General features: G+C 39.0%; 3 protein-coding genes across 5 annotated transcripts in view; 1 reads left to right on the top strand and 2 right to left on the bottom strand.

Annotated features, from left to right (window-relative positions):
• myo1g (myosin IG) overlaps positions 1 to 3781 on the top strand; it is a 42342-nt gene extending 38561 nt beyond the window's left edge. Inside the window, exon 22 of the mRNA XM_053638047.1 lies at positions 3131 to 3781. Coding sequence (XP_053494022.1) covers positions 3131 to 3290 — 160 coding nt within the window. The 3' untranslated portion in view covers positions 3291 to 3781. The remainder of the gene's footprint in view (positions 1 to 3130) is intronic.
• Positions 3782 to 18270: 14489 nt separating this feature from the next.
• On the bottom strand, positions 18271 to 19836 carry si:dkeyp-92c9.2 (uncharacterized protein LOC571482 homolog). The gene has a single exon (XM_053638827.1). The coding sequence runs from the start codon at positions 19810 to 19812 to the stop codon at positions 18850 to 18852; it is 963 nt and encodes a 320-aa protein (XP_053494802.1). The 5' UTR covers positions 19813 to 19836; the 3' UTR covers positions 18271 to 18849.
• Positions 19837 to 24563: 4727 nt separating this feature from the next.
• LOC128615917 (asialoglycoprotein receptor 2) overlaps positions 24564 to 27992 on the bottom strand; it is a 29706-nt gene continuing 26277 nt past the window's right edge. For all 3 annotated transcript variants that reach the window (XM_053638318.1, XM_053638317.1, XM_053638319.1), the window contains 6 exons: positions 27469 to 27531; positions 27181 to 27243; positions 26351 to 26413; positions 26033 to 26184; positions 25817 to 25929; positions 24564 to 25669 (listed from right to left, as the gene is read on the bottom strand). In XM_053638318.1, the coding sequence (XP_053494293.1) occupies positions 25507 to 25669; positions 25817 to 25929; positions 26033 to 26184; positions 26351 to 26413; positions 27181 to 27243; positions 27469 to 27531 (617 nt within the window). In that variant the 3' untranslated portion in view covers positions 24564 to 25506. The remainder of the gene's footprint in view (positions 25670 to 25816; positions 25930 to 26032; positions 26185 to 26350; positions 26414 to 27180; positions 27244 to 27468; positions 27532 to 27992) is intronic.

The raw sequence follows: 27992 nt of genomic DNA, 5'->3' as shown, positions 1-27992 counted from the left end.
AGAAAGGATGTATAATGTAGGTTAATAGGCTTACTTACCCATCTTTCCTCATAAAAAAAAACATCCATTACAATTGTCTTATCTTGTTAGTAAATTTGGGCTGGAATTACATCACACATCTAAACTTGCAAAGCTGTTAAAACCCCTTTTCACAGAAAACTATATATCAAGTCAAATCTAATTTTATCCAGTTGAAATTAATGCAAAGGGAATTCTGTTCTATTCTAATTATGACCATTCTAATTTTCTGCGTTGGAGGTCAGGATTTTCCAAGTACATTGGATTGCAGCATTATTCCTTTGGTGGGATTGGGATAATAATAATAATAATAATAATAATAATAATAATAATAATAACAATAAAAACAGTCCCATGCAAACCTCTAGTCCCATGTTTTGATTGCTTGGAAAGCTAATTGATTAGGCTGAAAAGTAATAGTGAATATACTGTAATAACATTAGTTAATTAGATACTTAGCTAGTTAAGTGCATTAATACTGGAAAACAAACTAGCATATAAATTCCCAGGGAGGAGACGGCGGTGTAGTCGTAGTCCTTATTATCTCCTGACAATGTTTTTGATGTAGAGCACATTGAGGTTTTGCAACCCCACAAAACTCAGCAAGTTGTTTGCTAACATTTAGGCTATAAACTGTGTATCTCTCCTCACATGGCATGTAAAATATATTATTTCAGCCCGGCTAGTATCTTTACTTTCTCTCAGTATGGTACTCAGTACTATATCTCAGTATCCACACACTGACTGTGTGTTATGCTGGCTTGATTTCATCAAGTATTCCCACACTGATCCTGAAACGATGTGTGTAGTGCAGCAGGTGGTGGGATTCAGAAACATGAGCTATAGTTACAGCATCAAGATGTGTACGCTTAAACATAGCTACAGGCAATATATATGTTTTTGCTTTGCAAAAGTTAGTAGGAAGTAGGGTTTATTCTCTTTCTCTGGTTGTTGAACCTACTTGTCCACACCTCAACTATGAATAAAGAAACATCAGACAGGGAATCTGCTTGTGACAGGGAATCTGCTTTTACAATACACTTTGCTTCACATACTTCAGACCAACAAAAAACCTGCTGCGTTTTCCCCAGTATCCAGCAACTATGATAAAGTGAGTAGTGCTTTTAGGAAATGGGGACACGCACTGACACCCAGTGTCCTAATTTGCCTTTTCTGGCCTAAATGTCATATTATTTTTGCCTGCATCAAATGGGACATTTTCAGCCCCACATTAAGCTATGTGAAACACTTACATAACAGCCATATGCACTCACACACTCACACTATTATACGATGTACTAGTGACTTAATGTGGTTAATCCTTATAAAAACATCTTCTCTCATAAGTGTATATATATATATATATATATATATATATATATATATATATATATATATATATATATATATATATATAATTATTTAATATTATATAATAATATTAATGTTTTTGTTCTGAAAAGGTGAATTAAATTGTGGTTTTGCTCAGAGTGAGAATACACGGAGTGAAAAAAGAACTGATGAAGACCTGCCCATTGGTAGCGGGAACAGGAAAACAGGAAGAAGGCAGGATTGAGTCATTTTTAGACAGTGTGTTACTGCAGTAGGATGATTTTCAGATGCATAGAGCTACAATCACTCTCTCTCTCTCTCTCTCTCTCTCTCTCTCTCTCTCTCTCTCTCTCTCTGTGTGTGTGTGTGTGTGTGTGTGTGTGATTTTGTGTGCGTGTGGGAGTACTACAACCAGCAGCAGCCTCTAAATGGCCATCAGGATATTTTTGCAATCGAAAATAAAGCCCAGGTGCAACCAAATTACAGAAATATTTTTGAGACGTGCTGGATGTTACAGTGAAATATGATTCAAAAAGAAAGGAAAGTGAAATACAAGAAACCATACATTGTAAAACGTTTACATTGTCTGTCAGTTGCAGCATCACACAGCATTAACACCCCTCCACCCCCCACCCCCCACAAATTGTTCTATGTGCCTTATTCTTGCATTATAAAAAAAATATGAAAGAATTATACTATGAAAAATAGGCCGCTTATGTAAGGACATTTGATTTGAAAACTCACAGGTGAGAATAGGCTTCATAAGGCTTTGCAATGCCAACAATCAATCAATCAATCAATCTATCTAAGGTTAACCCTTAGTGAGTGAATGTTGTGGCATTAAAATGCATGATTTATTTTAGAACCTATAATCGACAAAATATGTATACGGATGTTTCGGGCACGAGGCGTTAAATGGATTCAAACACTTTTTAATGCATTTTAATGTTTAAATTTCATGGTACTGTGTAGTTATTGTAGACTGGAACAGTTTTCTAAGTTTTTTAAATGGAGTTATTTATCTGAAATTATCACTGTAGGTTGCCATGGAGGACAATTTACATATATTTAAAATATCTTTACATTCCTTTACAGACATATTTAAAAAAGAGAAATATCCACGCAACACAAATATCACCCAAATAATGGCGATGCCCCTGTGCACAAAGCGAGCTCCATGAAGACATGGTGTGTTAAGGTTAGACTGGAAGAACTTGAGTGTTCTGCACAGAGCCCTGACCTCATCCCCACTGTATATCTTTAGGATGAACTCGAACTGGAGCCATCGCACCCAACATCAGCGCCTGACCTCACTAATGTTCTTGTAGCTGAATGATCACAAATCCCCACAGTCACGCTCCAAAATCTAGTGGAAAGCCTTCCCAGAAGAGTGGAGCTTATGATAACAGCAAAGTGGGACTAAATCTCGAATGAGATGTTCAATAAGCACATGTGGGGGTGTGATAGTAGGGTGTCCACAAACTTTTGGCCATATAGATATATAGGGGGCAGTGGTGGCTCAGTGGTTAAAAGCTCTGCATTACTGATCAGAAGGTCAGGAGTTCAAGCCCCAAAACTGCCAGGCTACAACTGTTGGGCCGTTGAGCAAGGCCCTTGACCTTCAATTGCTCAGTTGTATAAATGAGATAAATGTAAGTCGCTCTGGATAAGGGCGTCTGCCAAAATGCCATAAATGGAAATTATATGCATTACTTCAAAAATATTAAATGATTTTTGTTGTTATTAATGAAGTGTGTATTTGTATGCTTGTGTGTTACAGGGTGAGAAACACTCCTCTGACAGTTAAGGTGTGCTCCACTGGCGTCCAAGTGCACCTGTGCGGTAAAGCCAAAACCGTGACGGTGGAGACGAGGCCCGGACAAACCATGGTCGACTTCAAGAAAAGTCGCTCAGGATTTACTTTACTGCTTCCTCCTTAGTGAAACAGCACCTGATTGGTCAGAATGACCATGATGTATGCTATCATTAAAGTATCAGGGAAAATGTCTTCTCTCGGTGAGAAAAACTGCCTGCTGAAATCAAGACTCTCATAAGATAAGCCTTTATTTAAAATCCCAAAGGTTGCACTTTTTATACGCATATTAATACATTTTTATTAGTAGATGTGTTTATAACATTTAATAAGTATACATGTTCATATTGTTTCAGTATTATTGATGTTTTTAAGACTGAAAGATTTTCATAACTGTATGAAAAAAAGATATTAGTACTTCATTGCGCTTACTGTGCCATTAGTACTTGCCTATTTAAAGCATTGCTATAGGATGCCATGATATTGGATGTTCTTAAGGTGATTGGAGCAACATTTATATATAGGGATATATTTTTGTGCACTGTATTTGTATATACTGATAAATGATCACATACTGTTTTTAAACATTAACATCAAGTATTAAAAGATTAATGGGGTTACTGTCATTCATCATAATTTTATAAAAGAGAGCTGTAGAGCAATTTGGAACTCTCATGAATAGTTGCAAACTGTTAAACCATAGTGTTGCTGAATTCTCGAATCTGATTGGTCAGAAGGTCCATCCATCCATCCATTCATCCATTTTTTATACCGCTTATCCTACTGGGTGGCGGGGAACCTGGAGCCTATCCCAGGGAGCATCAGTACGCCCTGGACAGGGTACCAATTCATCGCAGGGCACATTCACACACCCATTCATACACTACGGACATTTTGGACATGGCAATCGGCCTACACTGCATGTCTTTGGACTGGGGGAGGAAACCGGAGTACCCGGAAGAAACCCCGTAGCACGGGGAGAACATGCAAACTCTGCACACACAGGGCCATGGCGGAAATCAAACCCCCAACCCTGGAGGTGTGAGGAGGTGGTCAGAAGGTGTTGGTTAAATTTCCATTACAGCAGCTCTGACAGTAATGACAGTTATCATTCAAATCACAGGTTTGTATTAATGTGCTCATTCTAATGTTATTGTTTCTATATTAACCAAGGGCTGCATCACACCACCCCATCATTTATTGTTTTCCCGAAAACAGCACTCCTCCAAGTGTGTCATTCCTTAATTAACACTCCTTTGACAGTTGAACTGAAAGTGTATTCCACCAATTTTTTTATGTTGTCATTGTTTGAAATGTGGGGGGAAAAAAATCACAAGATGCACAAAGAGCTAAACTAATTACTGATATGACTGAGTTGCCACAGTTTGTGACCCTCAAAAGAACTTAGAGAGTAAATAATATACCATTTGATGATCAGAAAGAATTTTATTGGCCAAGTAAGATTTCACTTACAATGAAATTTAAATTATAAGACTATACATGTTTTGGTGCAGGACAATGACAGACACAGAGGCCATACCTCCTTCACTGGGACTGACAGACATAGAGCCACACCTTCTCCACTAGGACTGACAGACACAGAGACCACACCTCTTTCACTGGGACTGACAGACACAGAGGCCACGCCTCCTTCACTGGAACTGACAGACACAGAGGCCACACCTCCTTCACTGGGACTGACAGACACAGAGGCCACACCTCCTTCAATGGTACTGACAGACACAGAGCCACACCTTCTCCACTAGGACTGACAGACACAGAGACCACACCTCTTTCACTGGGACTGACAGACACAGAGGCCACGCCTCCTTCACTGGAACTGACAGACACAGAGGCCACGCCTCCTTCACTGGAACTGACAGACACAGAGGCCACACCTCCTTCAATGGGACTGACAGACACAGAGGCTACACCTCCTACACTGGGACTGAGAGACATAGAGGCCACACCTTCTCCATTAGGACTGACAGACACAGAGGCCACACCTCTTTCACTGGAACTGACGGACACAGAGGCCACGCCTCCTTCACTGTGACTGGCAAGAACGGAGGCCATACCACCTTCATTGAGAAAGTAACAGTGCTAACTAATAATAATGAAAGTTATAACGAAACTGTGATTCAGACTTTATTGTTACAGACACATCCGGATACTGTGCATACAGTTGAGACATCTATTTATCAGTAAAGTCCATTCACATGATGTTTTGAATCAGGGCAGATGTACGATAAAGACTTAAAGAAGTGCATGATTCATTTATCTTTTACATCACTAGTCTTAATATGTGTGTTGTGTCTTGTATGGTCTTTGTGCTTTGCACAAGGTCTCTCACCTCCATTGACTTGTGTTTTAATTCTACCTTTTCCTTCCTTATGCTTTTATCTCCTGGGTCATCAGGGAGTGTAGAGAAACAGAAAACCTGCATTATTGTCCTCACTTGGTACATGTAGCTTGTCTGACCTGTAGTTTGAACTTATTCAGTATCAGATCAGATCAGAATTCATTCTCTCTTTTCTGTAGCAAACAGCTGCGCAGCCAGGAATAAATCTTCCCTCGGCATCAACACTTTAACACCAGCTACCCAAAATATGACTCATCTATGAAGGGGGCTGGATCACAGGTTTCAGCCCTGCATGTGTGAATCCTGGTCTGGATTTAGTCTTTTGTTTATGCTGCCTGTTCTCTAGTTTCTGCTTCTGATATCTTATGTACACTTTTCTGGCCACGATCTTCAGCATCCATATTCTTCCATGTGACAGTGTGTGTGAGTAAAAGTTAAGAGTTTTCCTCAGTTAACTGGGACTGATGGACACAGAGGCCATGTCTCCTTCACTGAGACTGGAAGGAACAGAGGCCACACCTGCTTCACTGGGACTGACAGATACAGAGACCACACCTCCTTCACTGGGACTGACAAATACAGAGACCACACCTCCATCACTGGGACTGACAGACACAGAGGCCACACCTCCATCACTGGGACTGACAGACACAGAGGCCACACCTCCTTCACTGGGACTGACAGACACAGAGGCCAAACCTCCTTCACTGGGACTGGCAGGAACAGAGGCCACACCTACTTCACTGTGACTGGCAGATACAGAGACCACACCTCCTTCACTGGGACTGACAGATACAGAGACCACACCTCCATCACTGGGACTGACAGACACAGAGGCCACACCTCCTTCACTGGGACTGACAGACACACACAGAGGCCACACCTCCTTCACTGGGACTGACAGACACACACAGAGGACACACCTCCTTCACTGGGACTGGCAGGAACAGAGGACACACCTCCATCACTGGGACTGACAGACACAGAGGCCACACCTCCTTCACTGGGACTGACAGACACACACAGAGGACACACCTCCTTCACTGGGACTGGCAGGAACAGAGGACACACCTCCTTCACTGGGACTGACAGACACAGAGACCACACCTCCTTCACTAGGACTGACAGACACAGAGACCACCTCCTTTTTGTCTCTTTCTTTCTTTCTTTCTCTCTTTCAGTTTTTCTCGGTTAATTGCTGTTCTTGCAGCCGCGGTGTCCTGCTGCTGATTCCGAACGCAATATCAGTCAGTTTCGATTCCTCTGATCAATAATGTGCCTCTGTCAACGTCTAAACAATCAGCCGTTTATTTTTGGGATTTCTTGTTCAGTCAATCGAGTGTCAGCCGTGACAGCACGTCCAATGGCAGGGCTTGCTGAGTGAAAAACCTCGGCTGTGTCTTATAACAGGCTCCTTGTTCTCCGGGTGAACTCACAGATGCTACACACAGCTGTGGGAGTGCTATCAGTGCTGGGAGAAAACACTCCTTTCCTACATCATCACTTGCTTTTTGTACCACAAGTTATTTTGCCTTGTTCAGCACATAGAAATGTTTTCAGACTACTAGTTTTCGAATGCGTCAATGATTTCTTCACATTCACTGCACATAAAGTTTCATGTTGGAAAATGTTTATCCTTAATTGCTTGGGCTACATTTCTGGAAACATTCTTAAAACGATCAAATCTTTCAATGCATTGCCATTTAACATAGTTAAACCACGCAACGAACTCATCAGCGCCACCAACATCAAACCCCACTTTATTATTGTTTTAGCGTGACAGTTTTCAATGAAAGTTTGTTTATCTTGCTTGCCATTGACAAGACTGTACTAGGAAGATGAATTTATCTTTATTCACTTGATTACAATAGTATAGCAAATCAAAAGCCATGCATTTGTAAACAAATATATTAACATTTTTAAACGTATTTAAACAAAATTACAGTAATGTATGGAACAATAACTGGATATTGACTACTTGGAAATTACAGTAAAATACACTAACTGACAATTATGTTTCATCCTGTACTTTATCCTGATATTCTTGCAGGTCTGGACAAAGCATTTCATCCCCTTCACACCTAATGTTCTGTCTCATACTATACAAAGTAGGAAAGGTCATTTTGCATTATGCAACCACCCTCTACATCCATTGCTTCCAACAACGACGTGTTGAAATACGGCTGATGGTCATAAACTTTCCATCTCCAGGTAGAGAATAATTCCTCTCTGGGCTTGAGGGAAGGGAAGTAGAGGATGAATCCCCTACTCCAAAAACTGTGGAAATTGTGTGATAAACCATTCCCTGATTAGGTTTGCATGGTGAAAGATAACATTGTCTCAGACTACTACTACATATTTTTACATATAAGTCGTTGCTGTCCAGCTCCCTATCATTCACATTCGCAAAACCAGATTACTTATGTTTATGCATTATATGTATTTCACAGTATTGGCTGTACTATCGTGCATGTAAAGATTGATCATAGTGATCAGTGTGAGAATGAGAGTATTCTAGTTCAATAGAAAAGCATTGGTATGAGGTTTGAGCACCAAGGCTTACACAATGCTTCACCGTATCAACTGTGCACAACTGTATTTAACATTTGCTATAAAGTTCCATTTGAGGACTGTGACAAAGCAATTGAGATAAAACTGTCATGCAAAAAAAAAAAAAAAGAAAAGAAAAAAAAGTCATGCTGCATTTAGTCTGTAAACACAAACTCCATTACCCAGAATCATATCACCTGGTCAGTCACATGACCTTATCACCTGATCAGTCACATGACCTTGCCTTCTAATCATACACACCTGTTCCTAATCGCTGGTATACTACAACTACACACCACACACCAACCTCACGTTTCAATTCAAGAGTATTCACATTAATATTAACTGACGTTGAGTTATTTCATAGGGACCTTTTTTATACACAGTCCATTCACCAAGGGTATTCATGTGAACTAATCTGTACAAAGGTACAGAGGTAGAAGTGACTGACATGACTGACACGTGACCGTTAATTGCAGTGCTTCTGTTTTGTTCCATAGTGTTACTGGTGGTTCACATGTCTACTTTTGACCAGCGCTATGGACTCTAAACAGATTAGACACAAACATTGTTTTCATGTAGCTAGCCTCATGTAGCTATCCCTCAGCTAAATAATTTACATAAATGTCATGTGATTGGATCAGACAACAAAATAAATTCTGCTACAAGAGCCGCAGTAGTTCATATTTAGAAAACTAGCATCGATCCTGTTATTTAACATCACAGCGTGAAGTTCCCATATTATTATTATTTTTTAGAGCACCTTGACAGAGCCTTTTACGCTCTGTCTAGTTCCTCTTTCAGTACCTGGTACTTCTTTAGCTTCCTGTATTCCTTCTTGTGGCTCATGTCTTCATGGTCTTGAATAGTTTGGGTTTCTTTTTTGGGGAGATGTGATGGTCTGCTTTCATGTCTCTTTTAGTATCATCACCTTGCAACGTTAATAATAATGAATGAGTCCTTATTGGTCACATATACATTACAGCTCAGTGAAATTCATTTTTCTACAGATATCCCAGCATGTTAGGAGATTGGGGTCAGAGTGCGGGGTCAGAGTGCAGGGTCAGCCATGATACAGCACTCCCGGAGCAGAGAGGGTTAAGGGCCTTGCTCAAGGGCCCAACAGTGGCAGCTTGGCAGTGTTGGGGTTTGAACTCCTGACCTTCTGATCAGTAACCAGATCCTTAACCATCTGCCCCTAATTGACATTCACCTGGACTTTCTCATAGTGGGATCATCATGTTTCTATTACACCATATAAGTCACCAAATAAGTCATACACCATACCATATAAGTCATGATGATTTAATTAATCTACATTATTAATATAAACCAGTGATGTGTCTTGCTCCCAGAGCTACTGTTATAGAAAATAAATCAATACCAATCAGAATCAAGGATTCAGCAGCACTGTGGTATAAGTAGTAACATCATCCCAAGCCTTTGTAGCGATAGAAAGGTCAGGCTATTCGCATCCTTTACAATTCTGACACTGTGGAAGTTTCTATCAGGAGGCCCTTTAGACCAGACAACAAAAGACAACATGGGCACACACTGCTGAGGTGATTTGTGTTCATTAGATAAAAGAGGAGGGAGGACAGCGTTAAGAGTTAGCATTAAGGAGGACAGCCTGACCAGCTGCACCAAACCTCAGCTCTTCATTTCCTTCATCACACCTCCTGCTCCTTCTCACCAATTTGTACTTTACGATCCAGCGACGCATGGTTTTGTCTTCATTCACTAATGTGACACACTAAAAACTGGTGTGACCAGACGGAGTTCTCAAAGCTTTGCTTCCTGATTTATTTTTACCTGTCATTTTTGTTCCACCGCGTCCTTCAGACAAAACTCTGAACGTGCTTCTGGTTTCACAGTAGCGTGTTTTGCTTTCTCACTCCAGAAGAGGAAGCTGCGCATGGAATAAGATAGTGAAGTGTATCTACCCGAAACACATTCTTTTATTTGAAACAACCAGTATGAAGCCTACTGGAAATATGGCAGCTACAAATACAGTTAAGGTTAAAATGATACTTATGATGAGAAGTAGAACACCTGTGCGTGCTGTTAGAGGAAAATAATCAGTGATGGGGTGGTGTGATGCGGCCAGTTGGGAAGCGGAGTTATTTTCACCACCCTGATTTTATTATTTTCCAATAACAGCACATCCCAAGGTGTTTTATTGCTCTTATATCACAGCAATTTGCCAATGGCAACAATTTCTCCTTTATAAATGAATGAATGTCACATCGTACATTGGTTATAGTTACATTTCATGTGGTGGAATGACTGCAAAACAAGTTAGTTCCTGTTGTTCGTTCTAGTTACTAGCTCTGACTGGTGACACTGCAGGCCCTTTCCAACAATGCTAAACAAACACATTCACCATCAACATTTACACAGTTTTTTCCCCTACATTTTTAAAAATCCATTTGTGTGGCGCATCTGCCAAGTCCCTGCGTAAGAACAAAAGCACCTACATAAACGTGTGAGAGCTTTTGATAGAAAGACCAATCAGAATCGAGCATTCAACAGCGCTGTGGTATAAATGTTCACATATCACTGAATAAATTGGCACTTTAGAAGACAGTACTAAATGTACAAGGCAATGTTAGTAATTTCCAAAGAATACAAAGTAAATAATAATGATTTGTGGTTACAGACATCAAAGAGAGTGTTAGCAGTCATTTTTATTTAGCCTAATCCAGCTCCCACCATAAATTAACTCCTTAATGTATTAGACTCTGACCTCATTTTAAACTTTAAAGAAATCAGAGTGCTGTCCCTTGCCTAAGCCATTACACACAGAGCAATAAAAAGCGGCCTTTGAGAGTCGAGAGACGTGTTTGGATTCAAAACATGTTAAAGAAAATGGCCATCTGTAGCGTGTGGCCCTGCGGATCCAACCAGCTTTTCGTCTAGTGCAGATTTACAGTGCAGGGCCTGTGCTGCTCACACAGACGGCCGGCCTCTGGGTGTCTGAGTGTGTGTGTGTGAGTGTGTGTGTTAGTGTTCCAGGGACACAATAGCAGTGTGTGTTTCACACATGTTGAAGAGAGTGGGGCTTTAGAGTGCAAACAATAAGCCCAGCTAACAGGTGTGCAGCTGGGACTCGCTGTAGAGAATAAAGCGTTGTTCCCTTATCAGTCATGTTCTATAACTTAAAAACGCAGACAAATACTCGTTGTTTAATAAAGTGACAAACGGATGTTTGTGTGTCTGTGCTGCATATTAAAAGCTCTAATTCAATTTGAAACCGAACTGCATACTGCATATTAATAATATTGGTCTGATGGTTTAGTGGTGGCTCAATGGTTAATGCTCTGGGTTACTGATAAGAAAGTCAGGGTTCAAGCCCCAGCACAACCAAGCTGCCACTGTTGGGCCCTTGAGCAAGGCCCTTAACCCTCTCTGCTCTAGGGGGTGCTGTATCATGGCTGACCCTAACAAGCTGGGAAATGTAGAAAAAGTATTTTGCTGTGCTATAATGTGTATGTAACAAATAAATGCTTCTTCTTCTTCTTCTTTAGCTGCAAGGTTTATCCACATCAACAAATTTAAAAAAATTTGTTACTGTGAGTTGTTTATGTAGCATTTTTTGAAGGAGTCTCCAGTGTCAGATCTTTTTAACAATCAGAGGTAAAGGAACAAACTTGTTTTGTGGACATCAACACATACACATATACAGTACTGTATATGTAACTATAAAATGGAATTTTAAAAAGTATAATCGGTTGTTATTTAATAAATGTAACAAATGTTTGTCAAAATGCTGTGGAATAAGAGGAATAAAACACTTGGCGACATACTGTTATAAGAAAATAATCAACTTTGAGGCTGCATATTATTTTCCTATAGTATATCACAATTATTCAACCAATTTAGGAAGAGAACAGTGCTGTACTTTATCGTTCGATCCTTTCACGGAAACAGAAATCCAAAACGTATATGAAAGTAAAGGAATGTTTGCCAAATTTAGAACGAGGAGGTAAAAAAAAACCCTTTAAATTAATTTCATTTTGATTAGATTTTTGAATTTGATTTTGACTATTATTACTCTACGCTCGTTTGACCATGTTTATGATCACGAAGGAAAAAAAAGCATAAATTTGAACGCACTAAAAAGAAGCAGAGCAAGACGTGGTAAGTGAGCTGAAAAATAGTGATCTCCTTGTTTCCTGGATTTGTGTTTTACATGATGGTCCCGGAGGCACAATTGTTCAAAATGACATCTACTTGAGTTGACCAGTTCTCTCTACAATGTGCTTGGCAAAACTGAAGAATGAGTTTGCACAGTTAGCTTTACAAACCTCCTCATCAGATTTTTTAAAAATTTTATCTAAGTTTACACTCTGTTCATCCACTGAGGAGAGATGAGTGCCAGCTGTTCTAACAAACATGATGTAACTGGTGGAACAATGACTGAAATAGTGCATAAGTAGAGGTTACTTTTACTATACATACAGTTAACATGATACAATGAGGAACTGATGATTTATTACCAATTATGAGCCAGTTATCCTTAATGAGACACAGGAAGAAAACCTGTCACACATTTTTGTACTTCATTAAATAATGGCGGGGGTATTGTAATGACAATTCGCTTTTCAGGCCCGTATCAGGTTGCTATAGTAGTTGACTTTACGAGTAATGTTTAAGGCTGCTTTATTAGACTCGCCCAGCGGTTGTAGAGCACATAAGAATTTATTTTATATATGGGATATAATCTAATGATACATTTCCCTTTCACAAAAAGGCTTTGTAGGGCTTCACACACAACATCATACTGTAAAGAAGAAAGAAGCAGGAACAAAGCAAAATGAAAAAGCCTTTGCGGCAGTGACTCTGAACCCTGAACATCCAAACACTTCACAATATATACAGTCTTGACAAACAATTTCATGATACATTGTAGATAAAGATCATTCGGTTACCGTTCGTCTGAGACAAACAGCCATTCCTGGTTTTGTTATATAATTATCCCATGGCACTGTTGAATTCTCGATGCTGATTGGTCAGAAGGTGTTGAAATTTCTAGAATAGCACAGCTTTGACAGCAGTTCCAGCTGAACCATATATATATATATACATATATTGGGTTTATAGTACGAGCTCGTTCTAATATGCTGTTGTTTCTGTAGTAGAGTAACTTACACAGGGACTCATACGGCATACACTCCCTGTATAACTGCTGACCAACAAGGACATGTTATACACGTGCTGTTATAGGAAAATAACCAGATTCGCAGCTGTAAAAGTAACTCCACTTTGTGTCTGGCTGCAAAACACCACACCGTCACTGACTACATTTACACGGACAGCGGTAATCTAATTATTGACCTTATTCTGAATAAGACGTATAATATTGTGATTAAGGTGTGTACATGAGTCGCTTTTAGAATACTCCTTTCATGTTCAGGTTTTACATGTTATAGAACATAGATGGATTAACAGCACACGTCATTATGTCCCCACGCCACGTCGTCCGACGTTCAATCCAGAATTTCACGTATCGACATACAGTTGTTCTCCGTTATGGGACCGTATACAGTTTCGGGTGTTTCATTTTTAATTTGATGAAAGTTTCAAGTGCGGTTAATTATTTGTCATGCTGTACGTGCAAATAGACGGCTGCTTGAAGCCGTGGGCTGCATCCGATGCATGTACATACATGTATTTCGGCTACTACATAGTAGCCGAAATACGTGCATACTATACTATATAGCAGGTAAGTACGCGGTTTGGGACGCAGCCGTGCTCTCTTGTTTGCCGTCAAACGGTCGAGCGCTGCCGTGTGTGTACGTGTCCTGTCGCAAATTGCGGTGAAAACTCTCACACGACGTTAATAGTGTGATTAAGGTGTGTACATGTCTGTAACGCACGTCGATAATGCGACTAAAACAGGAATACTCCACACGTCTTAATTCCGTTTGTGTTTACTGCGAGTATGACTTTAATCAGATTAAGGTCATCAATAACCGCTGTTTACATGCCAGTTTCTTAATCTGAGTATCGTCTTAATCGGGTTCATATCGGATTCTTGTTGTCCGTGTAAACAAACTGATTTATTTTCCTACAAAAGCACACCCCAAGTATCTTCTTCCTTACTTTAATTAAGCACTGTAGCACCAGATGTGTTGACCTTCCAGACCCTGTAATATTGTTTCTCAGTGGCTACACGAATTAGAATTGAAATGTAATGAGAAAGAATTGACGACCACCAAAACCATGATACATTCGGTGCTTTATATTCGGAAGTCTAGGGTTACTTTTGCAGATGAGGAGGTGTTTTAGAAATACAGGACGTGTCTTAAACAGATGCAGTGGTTAATGTGCGTGTGTGTGTGTGTGTGTGTGTGTGTGTGAGTGTGCGTGTAAATGTCTCGTCTCGGAACTTGTATTTCTTAACGCTATTTCAGAAAGGTTAAAGGAAGTGAGAAACGCAACAATTATGGCACTTCCTTTTTTGAGCTTCCAACCTTCGAGACACACAGGCACCTCAGTTACAAATGTGCTTCGTGTTTCGCGTACACAACAAACACATGGGAGGAAAAAAAAACCCAAATGAGTCTGAGATACCTTTTTTAAACATTATTATTAATCAACCGAATGATCTATAAATCAACACGAATACTGCAGTTCTCCAAGAACTGGGATAGACATAATTTTAAGTTAACATACTTTAAAACAACAACAACAACAACAACAACAAAATAATTAAAAAAGGAACTATCAAGCCGGCATCGGCACCATCACAGTAGCAGTACACAATTCATATCGTATGTACACTTTTTTCTTTTTCTTTTTTTGCTACATAGTGACATATTTACATTTCATTTCTACTGGTCTGCACGGACAGACACTCTACACAGTGTCCTATTTAATTCTACTGATTTATGCACATAAATATGTAGCAGCAGTGAAAACATCGATGTGACCACAACTCATGGAGTAATGGCACCTTGCAATGCGGAGTTGACCTTAAATACAACATAAATCCTGAGTCTCTCGCTGAGGCCAGACGTATTTGTGCTTGAAGAACAGCCGTAGCGTGGAGCAGAATGTCCTGGAGTTTATCCAAAGATGTGCTCTTTAATAGCCCCGCCCTGCCTTTGACCCTTCAGTAGTCTTTGAATCCATTTGCTCGAGTGTCTTTAAAATTTATGAAGTCTCTGGTACTATTAAACTTTTAAAAGATAGGATTAAGGTGTGATAGGCATTCCACAAGGGTACATGATTGGACCGTTTTTAATTGCCGTTAAATTATGATTGTTGATCCAGTTGCGTGATCATCACCGTTCCGCTATGAGTACAGAGGAAACGGCTCATGAACGTCACGGAAACGATAGCTAAAGGACCAGATGTTTGATTTTTTTTTTCCCCCATGACAAGACATAAGCAGGCGCTAGCTTATAATATTTTATCCGGTGGTCTTTACACTCAGACGTCCTGTGTACACAGCTAAATACCCAAACGTCTACAGAACTGCTGTGTGGAATAGATAAAGTGAGTGAATAAACAATTTTAAGGCAAAGATAAACCCCAGACCATACCAGAAGTAATGCTAACCAGACATGAGAATCCAAGCAGAAGCAGAAGTCATTGCAGATTCAGCGTTCCCTAACAGAGCCCTATATACAGCTCTTATAGAGGGCCTTCGCATATCAAGCCGAGCACGAACACCTCTCCGTCTGTCCTCTCCCTGCACAATGGGGCTGATTTTGAATCAGTTTAGACAAGAAGCGTGTGTTTGGAGAAAGAACGTGAAAAGTGGTTAGACGGATAGAACGCAACAGAGTGGCAGCAGAACACCCGAGGTTTCGAACACATACCATAAACATGGATATAACAGTATAAACAGTATTGTAAGTTGTTTTGTATAAACTGTATGAGTCATCACAGTCTATTCCTGACTGCTGAACCCTTTCATTCTCTCTCTCCTCTTCCTTTAGGCATTTGTCTCTTAGAAACCTAAAATAATGTACAGTACACGAGCGCGCTGAGCTAAACCAGGTCCTCAGGCTTTACACAAGAGTTATGTCCATCATTCATTATTGATGCTGTATAGTGAAGATCTACGCATGTGAAATATGTTTATAGTGGTAAAATGTGTGTTGTGCTTAGAGATTCTGGTGCTAATTTGTTGGTTGGTGCTGTATTTTCAGCTGTGCTGCGATCGGCGAGCCCCTTCTTGTCATGCACAGTAAGCATTGGCCGACTGCAGTGGAGGTGTGTGGAATATCCGGATATTTCTGCTTAAAATGATTTGATATTTCCAAATGACCTCCCCTTACTATAACCCAACCCCCATCCCAACCTGAGTTGCTTTTTCAGGCTTAGGAAATTTGTTCGAAATAAGCATCGGTGGCAGGGTTAGTGGTAGCTCAGTGGTTAAATTCTATGGGTTACTGATCAGAAGGTCAGGAGTTCACTGCCAAGCTTCCACTGTTGGGCCCTTGGGCAAGGTCCTTAACCCTCAACTGCTCAGGTCTATAAATGAGAGAAATGTAAGTCGCTCTGGGTAAGGGCGTCTTCCAAGTGCTGTAAATATAAGCATAATCCATTCTCAAGACTCTCGCATTGATATCTGATAACATGTTATACAGCAAAACTTCGCTGATTGTTTTTAGTCATCTGCTGCTTTTGAAGTGTTGGCAGTTCATATGGATATTATATAACTGCACTGCTAGGCATCGGATCGAGAATAAGTGTGTGTCGGAGCAGGCGGCGGTGCTGATGACCGAGGCAGAACAGGAGAGAGAACAAACAGAAATCTCTGCTGATCTGACTCACATATTTGCTGCATTTTCATCGTTTTGTTCTTGACTGGGGTAGAAACGGATTAACAGATTATCACCGTGTGTGTGTGTGTGTGTGTGTGTGTGTGTGTGCGTCTGCATGTGTGTATACGTGTTTCTGTATGAGTGCTCATCTAAAACTATTGCATGCGTGAAATGCCTGGAGTTTATGATTGTTTATTTATTTATTTATTTGCATTTCTGTGTGCATGAGTAGGCTGGGTAGAGGACGATGCCTCCTGTAGCACTGCAGTAAAACACAATCAGATTAACGGTTAACTGCAAAGCCACGTGCCACTGTCTCAAATTCATGATCTGACCCATAACTCAAAAGCTACAGCTTATAGTAGATGTAGTTTATATATAATTACTTTCTATTAAAAATAATAATAATAAAAAGTATGCTTCGAACGAAAGTTGAGAGAAGTCTTTAAAGGAACTTTTGGACACCTGTCATTTCTTTCTTTTTTTTTTTTTTAGATCGTTTTCGATTTCTATGCTTAAAAAATTACGTCCTGCTCTATTCAAGAAACTGAAATGTCACAGGGGCTCGTCTGTAAGAATTTCTACCGAGGAGGGGACAAAGACAAAAAAACACTACTCTGCGTCCCTGAAAATCCCCGTGTCCTCTCCGTCAGGACACACACCTGGAGAAGAGTCAGCTGTGCGTGACCACTGTGACCTGACAGCTTTTAGAAATGCCTGAACTCATCTCTTCAAATTTCCTTCACCTAAAATACACTTCCTTCCTCCCTAAAGCATGTCCTGTCAAAAACACACACACACACACACACACAGATTTTCGCTGACCACCAGCTTCAGTTAGGTATTGCAGGAGAGAACAGACATGTGACGCAGAAAGGCTTGGAACAAACATACCGGCCAAGCGGTATGGATTAGCCCTGCAAGCAGGATAGCCTGGCAATAAGAACAAGTGCTGTGTATCTGTGTGTGGGGGTAATCTGTTAATCTTATTAATGCCACAGCATCCTAAATCTGGACTCATAAAACAAAAGGAAAGACAACACAGTACCAAAGTGCTAACGGAAACACACACACACACACACACACACACACACACACACAATGCTTCCACTTGGATTCTCTTACAGAACAGTCACATTAAACAGCTGATAAGTGTACACCACTCTCTCCTGATGAATTAATCATAATATGCTAATTCTGTATCAACTTTCCAAAATTGTCAATTTAGTTATAAGAAAAGTCATTTTCAATTTTGAATTATATATATATATATATATATATATATATATATATATATATATATAAGTTTTCTCCATTGGTCTTGTCCTCTAAATGTTTCCAGAAAACATTGTGTCTGCTAACATTTTACCATGGGATAGGTGGACTACTTAGTGGTTCTTCTGTAAAGATGGACAGCATCCCAACACTCTGCATGGACTACCCATCGGTCAAGTATTATCAGGCATGTGCCATTCGTTATGTGGATAGTTTTAGACATAGATTTAGGGTTAAAAAGGGCTCAGGTGGCAGATTTGTAGGCTTGTGTCAAAGGTGAGCAGCCTGACTTCTTTAACATCACACAGTTTCATCTCTAATCCAGTGCTTCCCCTTGAGAAAAAAAGGAGGGGGAAAAAACCGCAGGATCCCAAAACTGTATTAGGATCCGTTGCAGTTGGCGAAAACTGCTTCCAATCTATGTGTCGAAATGCAGAGGGATTTGCAAAAACATACTTCACGTTCACGGCACGTTCACGTCTGTCTGAAAATGAAAACAGATCCGCTTTCCAGTTTTAACATCTACGAAGTCAATATCAGTGTTGAAACGAGGTCAAGTGCCCGACACACTGTGACCCAATGGTGATGGACTGATTTAGAGTGACCCTACAGATCTTTACACCACAGAGGTATTAAGAGATTCTTCACAGCAGGACTTGGAGAAGAACACAAAGGTTACTACTGGGGATGCAGTGAAGGAGGAAGTTCTCCCTCTTCACTCACCGATCCAGCAATCGTCCATAATCCTGCAGTCCGCATCCACCTTCGCTTTTCAGTTCCGCAAATACCTGAGTGAAAAAATGCGGGTCCGCATTGATGCGCAGCATCTTGGCACTCATGGCATTGATGATGGTCAGGCATCGGTCCCAAAATGCCTCCTTAGCTGCCTCCACCAGGAAGGGCTTGAGTGGGTAAGAGATCTCATTGCCCATGTATGAGTAGGACAGGTAGAGGCAGGTGAGAAGGACAGCTTGGAGTTCATGTTCTGAGGACACAACCTCGCCATCCACCACGTCTCGGCACAACATATAGATAAACACTACATTCGCTGGCGTCACAAAGGCTTGGTCCTGCCAGCCCTGGAGCAGAAGTGAGCGATCTACAGCACGCAGCCACAGAACCGGATCGGAGGGGGAAAGGAGCTTGAGCCGATAACATCGTCCGCATAGAAATTCGCCCAAACATCGCAACAGCTCGCTTGTAGACGCTTGGACAATCACACGTTTCGGTGAAGAGTTTCCGTGAGAAACCTTTTTGACTGAGGAAAGCTGCTGTTGTTTAACATAGCCCAAGTTCAACCCCATTCCCAAGCCCAGACCTGCTGGACCTTCATAGCTAGAAAGGTTTGCACATGAGAGGGACTTTTTTACATTCTCCCGGTTCAGGTGTAAGACAGGGTCCTTCTGGAAGATGTGGTTGTTGTTGCGAAGTGGAGCTCCAATGGCACCTTGGCTGGTGGGAAACCCTTTCTTGGAGGTACTCCGTTTCTTAGTGGAGGCCACCAAACGTTTCCAGGTGAGAGCAGGCAGGAAGATAGACTGTCCTCGTGATTTGAGCCCGTGCTCCTTCTGAGTGGTCAAAGACCGGCTGCTCAAGCTCGGGTAGCGGCTGAGGGAGTTAGGCCGGTCATCATAGTAATCAGATTTTTGGGGACCCGGAGAGAGGGACAAAGCGGTGCCCATGATGAGAAAACTGACACACTGAACTGAGTGATGGGGGTCACACAGGACGAGTTCTGATGTCAAGCAGTTTTTCCTTCAATGGTTGAAGTCCATGATGTCCACTCAGGGGAGGTAAATGACATGGACGGACCTTAAGAAAATCATACGTAAATTTAAATTAGTCAGCTAATACGAGTTAAAATAAATATTACTAGGAGAAAGTGGCTACTCTGTTACTTTATAAATAAAAGTGCTGAATCTCACTGCTCTCATGTCTGACTCAAGACAACAGTCAATGTTAATAAATGCAATTTCTCAAGCCTGTGTTTATACACACACCTACAGTACGTGTATAAATTTATCGGTGTGTGTGTGTGTGTGTGTGTGTGTAGACGTCTGTGTATAAACCTATAGTTTTTTAGCACAGACCCAGAAATTTCAGCAAATTCAGGACCCACTTTGGCATCATAAACCACATCAAACTAACTACACGATATAATATGATAACGCTGATGCTTTTAATAGTCTGCATGTAGTGTAAAACATGTCGTCTCTAAACATCTTGAATCATTTCTATACTATTTATGTCTGAAAAGAAGAACTGTTTGTTACTAAACTGATGTGGACTTAAATATGATGCTCACTTACCCTGATAATGTCCAGTCACTGAGACTTACACACACTCCTACTTCTGCACTGAAGACGGAGCTCCTGATAAATTCTGCCAATCATGAGCAACTCAGTAAAAAGAATCTCTTCACTGGACGTGAACCCGAACGTAACAGTTGTTCCACTTTTGAAGTTATAGGCTTGATAAAATCCAGCTGCGCAGACGCGTATTTCATTTCCAAGGACAGAAATGAAGCTTTCAGAAGAAACGCCCCTGCAGCACTCATTGATTTATTTATTTAGTTAATTAAAAATAAATAAATAAATAAATAAATAATTAAACCGCAGGAGAAGTCCATGTTCCGAGGACGCGAACTTGGTCCTGCACTCCTACATCCCTCCGTGCAGACACCAGACTGAACTGCGCGCATCTGAAGGCGCGCGCTCCCGGTGCTGAAATTCATGCACGCGCGCCACCGACTGGCCGGTAATGGTACAAAGTTTATAATGCACGCTTCCAATTAATATACTGCAGCAGGTAAAACGTGAATCAATACTACTAAATACTACTACTACTAACAACAACGATAATAATAATAATAATAATAATAATAATAATAATAATAATAATAATAATAATAATAATAATAATAATAATAATAATAATAATAATACCACTTTTATTATTACTGGGGCAGTGGTGGCTCAGTGGTTAAAGGCTCTGTGTTACTGATCAGAAGGTCAGGAGTTCAAGCCCCAGCACCGCTAAGCTACCACTGTTGGGCCCTCGTGCAAGGCCCTTAACCCTCAACTGCTCAGTTGTACAAATGAGACAAATGTAAGTCGCTCTGGATAAGGGCGTCTGCCAAATGCAATAAAATGTAAATCTACTACTACTGTTAATAATAATAATACCACCATTAATACTACTACTACTAACAATAATACCACCACCATTAATACTACTATTACTAACAATAATACCACCACTACTACTACTACTACTACTAATAATAATAATACCACCACCATTAATACTACTACTACTACTAATAATACCACCACCATTAATACTACTATTACTAACAATAATACCACCACTACTACTACTACTACTACTAATAATAATAATCCCACCACCATTAATACTACTACTACTAACAATAATACCACTACTACTACTACTACTAATAATAATAATAATACCACCACCATTAATACTACTACTTCTAATAATAATACCACCACTACTACTACTAATAATAATAATAATACCACCACCATTAATACTACTATTACTAACAATAATACCACCACTACTACTACTACTACTACTACTACTACTAATAATAATCCCACCACCATTAATACTTCTACTACTAACAATAATACCACTACTACTACTACTACTACTACTACTAATAATAATAATACCACCACCATTAATACTACTACTTCTAATAATAATACCACCACTACTACTAATAATAATAATAATAATACCACCACCATTAATACTACTACTACTAATAATAATACCACTACTACTACTACTACTGATTCTAATAATACCACCACCATTAATACTACTATTACTAACAATAATACCACCACTACTACTACTACTAATAATAATACCACCACCATTAATACTACTACTACTACTACTAATAATAGCACTACTACTACTACTACTACTACTACTAATAATAATAATACCACCACCATTAATACTACTACTACTAATAATAATACCACTACTACTACTACTACTACTGATAATAATAATACCACCACCATTAATACTACTATTACTAACAATAATACCACCACTACTACTACTACTAATAATACCACTACTACTACTACTACTACTACTACTACTAATAATAATAATACCACTACTACTACTACTACTACTGCTACTAATAATAATAATAATAATACCACCACCATTAATACTACTATTACTACTAATAATAATACCACTACTACTACTACTACTACTACTACTACTACTACTACTGCTACTAATAATAATACCACCACCATTAATACTACTATTACTAATAATAATAATACCACTACTACTACTACTACTACTACTAATAATAATAATAATCCCACCACCATTAATACTACTACTACTAACAATAATACCACTACTACTACTACTACTACTACTACTACTACTACTACTACTAATAATAATAATAATACCACCACCATTAATACTACTACTACTAATAATAATACCACTACTACTACTACTACTACTACTACTACTAATAATAATAATAATACTAATCCCGCTACTGCTACTACTGCTAATAATAATAATTATTATACCACTACTACTACTATTACTTGGATAAAGCAAAGTCATGTTTTATTAGTATTTTCCCATTGTATAGTATCTGCGTACACAGAAGAAAATGGTTATTATAATTTTACACATCTCCCTCAGCAAATAGCAAAAAAGTTGTGGATTATTACCTCCTGCAGCTCTTTTTAGTATTGACATAAGAATATAAAATATGTATTTTAAAACAGGAAGTTTGCCTCATTGCTGCCATCTAGTGGAAACATTTGCACCTGCTTTCAAAATATTTCATGTCATAATTTTTTCAAAGCTATTGTTTGTCTATATATATATATATATATATATATATATATATATATATATATATATATATATAGAGAGAGAGAGAGAGAGAGAGAGAGAGAGAGAGAGAGAGAGAGAGAGTGTGTCTGTGTGTGTGAGAGAAAAAGAATCCAGTGTAGTGTACTTCCCTAATAGCAGATGTATTTAAAGTTCAGCTATTGCAAAGTATCCAGAGAAACCGGATGCATGAAAAGTAATGCACAGCAGATTAAGGACGGTGTGAAACATCCTGTTTTAATGGAAATGCAGTAGCAAGAAAAAAAGTTTGTGAACCCTTTGGAATTACCAAAGTTTATTGATTGCTCATAAAATGTGTTCTGATCTTCATCTAAATCACAACTATAGACAAAAGTTCAGGTCTTTTTTAAGCATATTGAGTAACCATTCCCCAGTGCAGGCTGGAAAAATAAGTGAACCTTTGTGCTAATAACTTCTCAAAAAGCTAATTGGAGTCAGTTGTTTCAATTAAGGCAATGAGATTGGAAGTGTGGGTGGTACATGCGCTTTGCCCTTGAAATAAAGACACACAAAGTATGGTTACAAACCTGTTACACTTAAGAGAGGCTGGCTGATGCAATGCACACACGTACGGTAAATCAAGTAAAGAACGGCTGAAAAGAAGTAAATTTATGTTTTTGGTGTCCTGGCCTTAACCCAACTGAGATGCTGTGGCATGACCTGTTCAATCGAGACAGCCAAAAAATATCAATGAACTGAAACATTTGTATGAAATTGGGAAATGATCCAAAATTCATCATCATCATTGTCTCAGTCTTATAAGCAGATACAGGAAACATTTGGTGGACCACTTTTTAAGAATAACCAATGCAAAGACCCTGGTAACTCCATAGGATTCACCACATTAAAATATTTGGCATACGCCCTCATCCAGAGAGGCATACAGAGTGACTTACATTTATCTCATTTATTCAACTGAACAGATGAGGGTTAAGGGCCTTGCTCAAGGGCCCAGCAGTGGCATCTTGGCAGTGCTGGGACTCACACTAACAACCTTCTGATCAGTGGTCCAACAGCTTAACCACTGAGTTACCACAAGAGCGATCAAGCTAGATTAAGGTTATGGGTTACTGATCTACAATTATGAGTTTAAATTCCATGCTTGCCAGGGGGTTTTGTTGCCCTTGACTGCCAAGACTGCTGAGCACTTAAATGTAATTAACTTTAAACGTTTGGGTCTGTTGCAGTCTTTTACGCTGAGGTGTTTCTGTCCGGTTTTGTCTGAGCTATTGTTTAGTAATGCAGTAAGACTTGAGATTATTGACATTAACAATAAACCTTGTCTGTAGTAAACAGTAGAAAATAGCTGCATAATAGATTCATCTAAGGAACATTATATTTAAAAAGAATATCATTTTAAAACATTTTCTGCACTCTCTACCTTTTTGAACACTGTGCAATTATATTTATTTATTTATTTATTTATTTATTTATTTTACCCAACATGATCTTTGCAGGAAGATGCTGGGGCAAGGTTAGAAATAAAATTTATTTCAACATTTAGCATCAGATGCCCGGTACAGTATGCTAGACTGTAAGTCAATGGCCAGTTGTTTTAATCTGCCGTCTGCGGGACCTGATACTAGAGAAAGGGGCAGCACAAGTAAGAGGTTTCAATTTCCAGATCTGTCTGCTTTCTCTAAAGGTAAGCTCAAGACTGTTTTATTATTTAACAGGTAATCTATAATAGTAAACTGTAACAGTTTCTTGCTGGATCTTCTGATTCAAATTTTTCTTTAATGGTTAGTCAAAGCAACTTCACATTACATCCAGTTTTAGCTAACATAAAATGCACACTACTCAATCATCAGTAAATATACACAGCATTAGTACTTACAGATGAATGACAAATGAAAGGAGAACCTGTTGCTCTGTTATGCTAAACTGGAGGAATATCTTTTGGGAGACCGGTGTTCATCCGTTCAGTACAGTTTAGAAGACTTATAGAATTTATGGCGAGGTTCACTGAAGCTCTTCTTGTGAATCAGGTTTTCCTTTAATTTGTCACCGGCTGTATATTTATTGAATACAAAATTACAGTACACGAAATTAAGAACTAATGAAGATTTTCAGGATTCAAGGTCATTTTAAAATGTCCAGTATTAAGTCAAGGTGACTGAGATATAATTACCTCTGACTTTTCTGAATGAGATATAATTACCTCTGACTTTCACACTACTCAGAACTGAAGAGGAACTACTAAACCTCAAGGTTATAACGGTTCAGTCACTTTGTTTATAACATGTCTTCAAGGAAATAAACACTGGAGATTCATGATCGTCAAACTTGTCAAATGTTAAAATTTCTACAAGGCAGCAGGAGAAAAGCCACATACATGATCTCATACCAGTTTCTAATGGTCTAGAGGTTTGAACAAGCTTAGATAATCACATAAAAATGCAAAAAGTGAAAAAAGTGGTGTTTTACTTTTCACAGATGAATCGTTTCCGCTTAAGGCAAGAAGCGTCAAACCATTTATTTATGTTACCAATCTCATGCCCCAGCGCAGCACAGTCCTCTCCAGAAGGGTCCTCTTTTTTCCAGTTATCAGGCTCACTTGATCCCCCTGGATTGCTAAACCAGAACCTTCATAGATAAGAGAGACTGCAGTCAATTTGCTGTACAATTTAATTATATTACACAGAAATTTGTATAAGTTTGTGTGTGCTGTATATCTTTGAAGCTACAATAAGAGTAGTTTACACCAAGTTTGTGAGTGAACACGGTTCTTACTTTACATCCGTCTCCTTTAAGGGCTGGTTGTTCACCCACATCCACTTTCCCTCAGTCTCCAAGTCATTCAGGCCAATCCAGTGTGTTTCTCCAATTTGTGAAGAAGCAAAATTCTAATGTAGAAAATAACATAATAAATAACTTACACCTGTACACAAGTGGAATTAATGTCAATATCAAAATTCAAAATGGAAAGAAAAGAGCCACTACACTCACCTGTTCAGTTTGGCTGGTTATAATCACCAGGTGGCCTCCTTTCCCCACACAGTAATCTCGACTCTGCATCCAGTTCAGTTTCTCAGTGGAGAAGTAGTAACACTTTAAACCAAGAGACTTCCATCCTTCCTCACATCTGCTGCCTTGATTTACTTTTGTTAAGAACAGTAAGAAATAAAACTTTGTAGAATATTTATGCATCCTGTAATACTATTAATACAACAACAACAACAAAAAAAACAAGTATAGTTACACCTATTGTAAATAAGTTTTTTTTTTCATTGATGGAAGTAAACCAGAATAAAAGACCAGTCTTACTGCTGCATGATAAGTTGAGTTTCTGATACTTCTCCTTAAGTGCTTCATACATTCCTTCTTTGTCTGATACACAAAAGAAGATTTTATTTTTTCAGGATTGCGTTCATTAGGATTGCCTTGAGTCAGTCATATAAAGATTCCAGCATGAATACAAAAACAGTAAACATGGTATTGTTTTACACTAATAGTCAGTTTGAAAGTGAAATTCTTTATATAAAAGTTAGGTCTAGTTGATTAATTTGATTGGACAAGTGGTGTTCCAAGAGTGCTGATGCTTAGTCTAACAGCACTAGTAGATTTCACTGTGTGTATCACGCCGCTTGTCTGTGTTTGTTACATAATTAACAATGGTTTTAAATTTCCTCCATTTGTGCACAATCTGTCTGACTGTGGATTGGTGGAGTCCAAATCCTTTAGAGATAGTTTTGTAACCTTTTCCAGCCTCATGAACATCAGTAACTCTTTTCCTCAGAAATCTCCTTTGTTCATGCCATGATACACCTTCCACAAACATGTGTTGTGAAGATTAGACTTTGATAGATCCCTGTTCTTTAAATAAAACAATCACATTGAGTGAAAACACCTGACTTCAATTCCACCTTCAAGTTAACTGCTAATCCTGGAGGTTCACATCCTTTTGCCAGTCACAGATATGTAATATTGGATCATTTCCCTGAATAAATAAATGACCTTAAAAAATACAGCATAATATTTTTGTCTAATTTGCTTAAGTGGGTTCTCCTTGCGGACTTTTAGGACATCTGATGATGTTTTAGGCCATATTTATGCAGAAATGATGGAAGTAAACCAGAATAAAAGACCAGTCTTACTGCTGCATGATACGTTGAGTTCCCGATACTTCGCCTCCAGCGCTTCATACATTCCCTCTTTTTCTGATACACAAAAGAACAATTTGTTTTTACAGTATTGAATTCATTAGTCTTTCCTACTTTTCCTACTTCCCCATTCCACTGTTTACTGTTTCTTTTGAGCAACTATTTATATCAAGACTTTTTTTTTGCTCTCACAATGTTGTTTCCAAAATTTCAGGCAAAGTAAAAAAGGTTTTTTTTTTTTTTCACTGATGGAAGTACACCAGAATAAAAGACCAGTCTTACTGTTGTATGATACGTTGAGTTCCTGATACTTCTCCTCCAGCGCTTCATACATTCCCTCTTTTTCTGATACACAAAAGAAGAATTTGTTTTTTCAGGATTGAATTCATTAGTCTTTCCTACTTTTCCTACTCCCCCATTCCACTGTTTACCAAGTTCTTTTGAGCAACTTTTTATGTCAAAACTTTTGTTTTGTTCTCACAATGTTGTTTCCAAAATTTCAGGCAAACTAGATTCATGCTTGGAAGATAATCAAGGTGTTCACTTCAGCATAGTTCACTAGTTAACATGAGAAGAGGGTAGAAAATAGAACGTTTTGAGAAGTTGTGTAAATTGTATACACAAGGAAAAGTAATTTGTAAAGTGATTTCTCAAGTAGTTTTTTCCCACCCAGATGACTTATTTAGTGTTTCTTGAGAAATTTTCTTAACGACAACTTTCACATTCACTCAAGTAAATTATTACTACAGTAGCTATATTTCTACTCAACATATTGTTATATACTCTATTCACCACTGATGGTCATA

Source organism: Ictalurus furcatus, chromosome 12 (assembly GCF_023375685.1).
Source record: "Ictalurus furcatus strain D&B chromosome 12, Billie_1.0, whole genome shotgun sequence".
In the NCBI taxonomy this organism is placed as follows: domain Eukaryota; kingdom Metazoa; phylum Chordata; class Actinopteri; order Siluriformes; family Ictaluridae; genus Ictalurus; species Ictalurus furcatus.
Note: the sequence above shows the minus strand (reverse complement) of the source record. Positions and strands in the feature narration are given on the sequence as shown.

Coding starts and splice junctions, on each gene's coding strand:
- si:dkeyp-92c9.2 (XM_053638827.1), bottom strand. CDS start 19,812: ATGGGCACCGCTTTGTCCCTCTCTCCGGGTCCCCAAAAATCTGATTAC.